Raw genomic sequence first — 7,940 nt, forward strand, 5'->3', positions numbered from 1 at the left:
TCTCCTGCCTCAGCCTCCCGAGTAGCTGGGATTACAGGCGTGCACCAGCACACCTGTCTAATTTATTGTATTTTTAGTGGAGATGGGGTTTTACCATGTTGGCCAGGCTGGTCTCAATTTCCTGAATTTAGGTGATCCACCCACCTCGGCCTCCCAAAGTGCTGGGATTACAGGCATGAGCCACCACGCCCAGACCCTTTTTTGTCACATTAAAAAAAATGTGTGTATGTATGTGTTTGTATTCTTGCCACTATTTATATTTTATCCTAGAGACTTCCCACGGCACAGGCCTTCATGGACTAGATGGTGTGGGAGGGAATCAGAGACCAATTCTGCTGGTCTTTTGCATGGGCTTTTTTTTTCTTTTTTCTGCTAGAATCTGAGCTACACAGTCCTCTCTACTTTGGTCCATTATTACAAGATAGGGTGGTTGAGAACTGGCATTCACTCTATCTTGTTCTCGCCAGCCAGCATCAGGTGACCGCCTTTCCTTTTCTGTGAATGTAACCTAAAAAATATGACTTTCCTAAAGTATGAGAGAGTTAGACTCTAGCTGTAAAGCAGGTATGGCAGACTGGTAGCCCAGTGACAAAGCTACCCCTTCTCATCAAGATTGTGCTACTATTTCTGTTTGTTTATTTGTTTAAGTAGAAACCTTGTTTAAGTATTTCTGTTAAAACTGCCATAACTGCATGACCAAGGAAACTGTGGGAGCCTATTCCTTATGGAACCGAAGAATTCATCTACATGACTCATGTGCAAAGTGGGTCTGTGTCAAAAGACTGTAATCTGAAAGGGCATTATGAAATAAACCATCAACCCAGTTCTTTTAAGAAAAAAACTTGACTGGGCACAGTGGCTCATGCCTTTAATCACAGCACTTTGGGAGACCGAGGTGGGCTGATCACCTGAGGCCGGGAGTTCAAGAACAGCCTGGTCAACATGGTAAAACCCCATCTAAAAATACAAAAATTACCGGGGCATGGTGTCACATGCCTGTAATACCAGCTACTAGGGAGGCTGAGGTAGGAGAATCACTTGAACCTGGGAGGCAAGGTTGCAGTGAGTTGAGATTGTGCCGGTGCACTACGGCCTGGGCAACAAAAGCAAAACTCTTTCTCAGAAAAAGAAAGAAAGAAAGAATGCAAAAAGAAAAAAATTTAAATAAAAATGCCACAGAGATTGTTCATCACATCTTTAAGAACCAAAGATTCATCCCTTCTTCCCTCTAATATCTTTTTTTTTTTTTTTAGAGAGAGAGTCTCACTCTGTTGCCCAGGCTGGAGTGTGGCACAGTGGCACAATCTCAGCTCACTGCACCCTCCACTTCCTGGGTTCAAGTGATTCTCCTGCCTCAGCCTCCTGAGTAGCTGGGATTGCAAGTGCCCACCACCACACCCAGCTAAATTTTGTATTTTTAGTAGAGATGGGCTTTCACCATGTTGGGCAGGCTGGTCTCGAACTCCTGACCTCAAACGATCTGCCTGCCTCAGCCTCGCAAAGTGCTGGAATTTCAGGCATGAGCCACCACACCCTGCCCTTCCCTCCGATATCTAAGAGAAGCTGGAAAGTAAAACAACAATAAGGAAAGCAAAACGTGCTTAAGAACCTGGCAAGAGGAGAGAACTGGCGTCTCTCAACTGCCAGTTTATGCCACTCACTGAGAGTATGTATCATTTCATCTTAATCGCCATCCCATGGGTCTGATATAATTTTTACCATTTAAAACCCAAATAAATTAATACTTGTGGTGGTTTAGTAATTTGCACAGTCAACTAGAAGGATGACCTTCTAGTTAATGATGGAACTAACTAAAAGTAGGCTCTTTACTGCCGTAAATCAAAAGTATGTTTGGGGTGTTTGCTTCATAATAATTAGGATCATATGTGTTTCCCCTTCTCTTCTTCCTTCATTTTAACTGGTCGATATTTCATAAGAAATATATGAGAAGTAGTGCCTTTTCTGAAAGATGAGAATTTTTTAGTATTTTGAGAGTTTTACTGACTAAAGTTTATTAAAGCTGAAGAAAAAAAACGATATGTACTTTACTTACGGTTTGATGTGGACATCATAGTCACTAAATTGTTAACCGTCTCCATGAGATGATGTTGCTGTCTTTGAAGAACGGAATTATTCACCGTGGCAGTCACTAACTTTTTTTCTAGTTCTTCAATGATGGAATTTTGCCTGGATACTAACACCTGTAGCTGATCTTTCTCTTCTTTCATTGACTGCAGTTGGACAATGTGGTTATCTTCCATAGCTAGCACCTTCTTTTCTAGGAAACTTGTAAGGAAAAGAATTGTTAGTTAGTGAAAGCTATTAATGAAATCTTTTATGCTTATTGAATTTCTACTTCCCCAAGGCACTCTGTTAAGATATTGTAGAGATTATAAAGTAATAAGATGTTACCAGAGCCCTAGGGAATCTCCGAAACTTGCTGAAAAGATTAGATATATAAGTGTGTGTATATATGTAAACTTGTAAGCATATATATGTGTACATGCAGACTTAGGCATACACATAAGGAAAGTTTCCCCATCTGGGCCAGGATAGGTGGGACATGGCTGTTACATGAATTAGATGCTGAAGTGTTCAGAAGAAGGGTGCTGTTCTTCAAGCTTAGTGTTCATGAAGTGCCTTTTCAAGAGGGGAGTTTCAATTGGGCTGGACTTTTGGGTAGGATGTTAGCTTTCTCCTAAATTATTTATATTTTAATATTAGTCCTAATTATAATAACAGCATTTAATGCTATGTGAGAAACACTCCTCCACAAGGAGGTAAATACAGCTACCAGATTCACGTCCTGGCTCACCAGCCCTGTGATTTGGAGCAGTTTATTTGGTCACCCTACGCATCAATGTCCTCACTTGCCAATTAGGGTAATATTACCTAGGTCATGGGGCTGGTCTGAGGAGCAAGTGAGTTTTAAAATGTAAATGCTTACACTAGCTCCTGCCACGCAGTAACACTCAATGAATGTTTACTAACATTACTATCCACATTATCCCCATTTCCAGTGAGGAAACTGAAACTTAGGGACATTGAGGGCTGGGCGCAGTGGCTCATGCCTGTAATCCCAGCCCTTTGGAAGGCTGAGGCAGCTGATCACTTGAGGCTAGGAGTTCAGGACCAGGCTGGCCAACCTGATGAAACCCTGCCTTTACTAAAAATATAAAAATTAGCCAAGTGTGGTGGAACATGCATGTAATCCCAGCTACTTGGGAGACTGAGACAGGAAAATCACTTGAACCCGGAAGGCAGAGGCTGCAGTGAGCCAAGATTGTGCCATTGCACTCCCACCTGGGTGACAGAGTGCGACATCATCTCAAAAACAAAACTTAAAAAGAAAAGAAAGGTAGGGACAATGAATCACATACCTAAAATCACACACAGCAGGTTACAGGATCAGAATCCAATCACAGAACTTTCTGACCCTGAAATCTGCTTCTCTCTCTCTTTTAATGCAGCCCTCTTCCTTCTAAGATATCTAACCAGCAGTGTTGCTTATACTTAATACATAACAGTTAATATGTGAGGAAGCCCCTTGAAGAGCTTTTTAAAAATTGTTTAGAGAGCTGGGAAAGTTATGCCATATAAGTCCTAAGAGATTTTATTAATGGTTATATAGTTTTTGTTTCTAATTTTAATTTATAGACATATATTACTATACATACGTTCAATGAAGAGCATACCACTTTAAACTAAAAATAGTTCCTATCCATTAAACCAGAGGAAGCAAATCTAAGAGAGCAGAGTCTATGTAAATAAGAAGCATTTCGGAATGTTAACTGTTTCCCAGGAACAAACTCAAAGACATACACAGTCAAGGTCCTTGGCAGGTGTTTTTGTTTTTGAGACAGAGTCTCGCACTGTCGTCCAGGCTGGTGAGTTGCATGACCTTGGCTTGCTCCAACCTCTGCCTCCCAGATTCAAGTGATTCTCCTGCCTCAGCTTCCCAAGAAGCTAGGATTGGCCGGGCGCGGTGGCTCAAGCCTGTAATCCCAGCACTTTGGGAGGCCGAGGCGGGTGGATCACGAGGTCAAGAGATCGAGACCATCCTGGCCAACATGGTGAAACCCCGTCTCTACTAAAAATACAAAAAATTAGCTGGGCGTGGTGGTGCGTGCCTGTAATCCCAGCTAATCAGGAGGCTGAGGCAGGATAATTGCCTGAACCCAGGAGGCGGAGGTTGCGGTGAGCCGAGATCACGCCATTGCACTCCAGCCTGGGTAACAAGAGTGAAACTCCGCCTCAAAAAAAAAAAAAAAAAAGAAGCTAGGATTACAGGTGCCTGCCACCATGCTCAACTAATTTCTTGTATTTTTAGTGAGATGGCATTTTCCCATGTTGGCCAGGTTGGTCTCGAACTCCTGACTTGGTGATCCACCTGTCTTGGCCTCCCAAAGTGCTGGGATTACAGGTGTCAGCTATCATGCCCGGCTGGTAGTTTGTTTTGTAGCTAAAATACAAGAGGAAAATTCGATAACCTGACACTACATTGTAAAGAGGTACCTAAAGAGGCTTTCTTTAATAACTGCGGGAAAAGCAGCAACTAAAGACACCTCAAGATCTTCATTCTGTTTGTACAAGGCCAGTAAATAAAGCTTTCAAAATATAGACACTTTTAAAAATAGTAAAACAGTGACCAGATGTCAAATTCCTATCTCTAACATTTTCCTTCCAGTATAAAGTTTGGTACACATGAATTTGCATATTGCAAAGTTTTGTTTTAAAGGAAGAGGACCTCTTATTCCCTTTTTTGAGTCCTGTATAAGTCAGATATCTTATTTAATAATGAAGTATATCAATGATGGCATCTTATGTTTCAGGATTATATTCTGGTTTACTACAGCTTCTGTTAATGTCACGTTAAAGCTAGTGAAATATTCTATACATTTCACTAGCTTTTTGGAGAAGGCATGTGAAGAGCAGAGAAAAATTATTTCCTACTTATTTGATCAAGAAACCTTGAATCGGCCATTTAACCCTGCTGTGAATTATCTAAAGCCTCCTCAATCACTTAGTTTCCTAGGAACTGAAGCATGTGAAATTGACATGGATGCTTCACTGAGTGATAGTTGGGTTCAGATCATGTCTTATCTTCCATTTATCTTAAACAGTGATGTGCTGAATACCTACTATGTACAAGATGTTTTTTAGGGTTTTGGAGAAAAATCAAGAAATGAAAGCATCATGAACCATAGTCTTAAGACTGTGAAAGTTTAGATGTTTTGATGATTTTCACAACATCAAACTAAAAAGACAAGGCTATGAATGTCTTCCTTGAGGAAAACCTACCCTTATGGCCATGTAAGCTCTGTAAATAGAAGTGATCACTGGGAGTACGTAGGAAAATCAGTTTCACTGAAGAGAAAATGAAGACCCTGAGACGTCACCTTAGGTGTCACTAGCACCTTCAGACAAAAGGAAGGAGCCTTGGGCTGGGAATCCCACCTGTGTCACGTGAGCAGCCACCCTGCTGTGGACCTCAGGTGCATGTCTGTCTAGATGAATATCTATCTATCTAAACTAAGCTCTATGGAAAATGAAGGCATCCGATTAGATGACCACTGGGGCCCCTTTTAGTTCAAATAATCTGTAAATCCACCTTTTTTTTTGACAGTAACATTTTCTGAATCTTTAAGCCTGCAAACAATATTAACCAGCCAAGGAACTGACTATCCATTACGTGTCTTACCCATAAAGAGTAACAATCAGTATTAATAATAGTTATTAGATATTCAATTGCAGCTCTGAAATGTATTCCAGCTCCCTGATCATTGTGAATCAGTATGTGATTTTGGAGAGATGGGGGTCTATGTTGCCCAGGCTGGTATCAGACTCCTGGGCTCAAGTTATCCTCCTGTTTCAGCCTCCCAAATAGCAGGGATTACAAGTACATGCCACCACACCTGGCTAACTTTTTTATTTTTTGTAGAAATTCGTTCTCATTATGTTGCCCTGGCTGGTCTCAAACTCCCAGCCTCAAGAAATCCTATCACTTTGGCCTCCCAGAGTGCTGGGATTACAGGCATGAGCCACTCTGCCTGGCTTGAATCTACTCTATAAAGAAAGCAACTGCACTTTTGGGAAATTATAGAAGATTATTTAAAATATTATTTGCCCAATGTGAAATACCATTTGCATATTTTTGTAATGATGTTGTTGCAAATAAAATCTTAGGCCAGTCGGAATTTAACGTAGAAAACACAGCATGCAGAACTCATACACCTGTAAAATCATCAACACTAGGGGGGAGGGACGGTGGGGGGTGGGGAGCTGGGGAGAGATAGCAAGGGGAGAGATGCCAGATATAGGTGACGGGGAGGAAGACAGCAAATCACACTGCCACGTGTGTACCTATGCAACAATCTTGCATGTTCTTCACATGTACCCCAAAACCTAAAATGCGATAAAATAAAAAAAAGGTATTTATAACTGTTGATGTAAAAAACCTTTCTATTATTTCATTTCATATTTGTGACAAAAGAGAATATGATTTCTACAGCTGATGAGAAAAAGCTTATTCTTCTTGCAGGCATAGTTGAAAAGCAGTATGATTGGACATATATTTGCAAAGATGATATTTGGGGGACATAATTGACCCAAATTGGTAATTTTAGCATTGTAGCATGCTAAATTTGAAACCCAAGTGGGGAAACAGTATTCAGTACTCAGGTATATTCCACAAACTGGACACAGCCTGGGTTTGTCATGGACATCGTGGTATAAAAGGCAAGAGAAAAGTCATCTCCAGCTTCCATATGTTCCTGGAGTCACTACAGTATGTTGCAGAGAACATTACTAAGACTATTTTTTAAAAATGAGGCCGGGTATGGTGGCTCATGCCTATAATCCCAGCACTTTAAGAGGCTGAGGCGGGCAGATTGCTTGAGTCCAGGGGTTCAAGACCAGCCTAGGCTACATGGAAAAACCTTGTCTCTACTAAAAAAAAGTACAAAAAATCAGCCGGGTGTGGTGACACCTGCCTGTAGTCCCAGCCACTCGGGAGGCTGACATGGGAGAATCACATGAGCCCAGGAGGTCGAGGATGCAGTGAGCTGAAATGGCACCACTACACTCCAGCCAGGGCAACCAGAGTGAGACCCTGTCTAAACAAACAAACAAACAAACAAACAAAAAAACTTAAAAGTAAATGAAATTAGCAGTATTGTTATATCTCAATAATTAGTCTCGAATGTTCATTTACCATTTTGTAGAAGAGAAATCTGAAACATGAAAGAAAAATATTTGAATTAAAAAATTGATTTGCTCTTCAAAACCCTAAATCAATAATGACTTAAACTTGGTATAAAAGAATTATTTCAGCTTAGTTCTTGATTAACAGCAAAAAACAATTATTAAACAAGAAGTACATCATCATTTCTGGTTAAGAATAAAGAATTATTTAAATTGTCAAATAGAATATATTGTTATAGCCTTGTTCCGTGTTGTATATACACGTCTTGATTAAAAACAAGGAAATAGGCATGTCAGTTGTGTGCATAAAATTATCCTCTTATGTCTCCAACTGGAACAAACCTATGAAAACAGTCTCTATCTATCACCTACAATTTTTTTTTTCTATTGTCGATCTTGGGATTTTTCTAATTTTATTTAAATATTAATCATGTTTAATATTAATTTTTGGTTTTACTTTATCATGTGTTTGAAGAGGAAGCATTGGATCGTAGAGTGTGCATTGGCTTACAGTCTAAGTGTAGCTTCCGCATTGTAGATCATTGTGCGTTGAATGAAACTGAGTCCCCAAGGGCAAAGGATCTTGGTCAAGTTAATACTGAAAAAAAATGCCTAGGCCAGCGGTGCTTTCACTTCACACACTAGCATGTATGATACTCAGGCAGGGTTTGGAGGATTACTGTAAGAGGACCTTTAAGGGGACAGGGAATGCAGGCAAAACCTAGGACTGTGTTAGC

General features: G+C 40.4%; 2 protein-coding genes across 5 annotated transcripts in view; one reads left to right on the forward strand and one right to left on the reverse strand.

The window, feature by feature from the left end:
- The window catches only part of MCPH1 (microcephalin 1), a 244,616-nt gene that overhangs the window by 119,557 nt on the left and 117,119 nt on the right, over window positions 1–7,940 (forward strand). The window lies entirely within an intron of this gene.
- ANGPT2 (angiopoietin 2) overlaps window positions 1–7,940 on the reverse strand; it is a 62,191-nt gene that overhangs the window by 16,836 nt on the left and 37,415 nt on the right. The window contains exon 3 of the mRNA XM_037733419.1: window positions 2,054–2,293. Coding sequence (XP_037589347.1) covers window positions 2,054–2,293 — 240 coding nt within the window. The remainder of the gene's footprint in view (window positions 1–2,053; window positions 2,294–7,940) is intronic.

This window comes from Cebus imitator, unplaced genomic scaffold, assembly GCF_001604975.1.
Source record: "Cebus imitator isolate Cc_AM_T3 unplaced genomic scaffold, Cebus_imitator-1.0 Scaffold523, whole genome shotgun sequence".
Taxonomy (NCBI): domain Eukaryota; kingdom Metazoa; phylum Chordata; class Mammalia; order Primates; family Cebidae; genus Cebus; species Cebus imitator.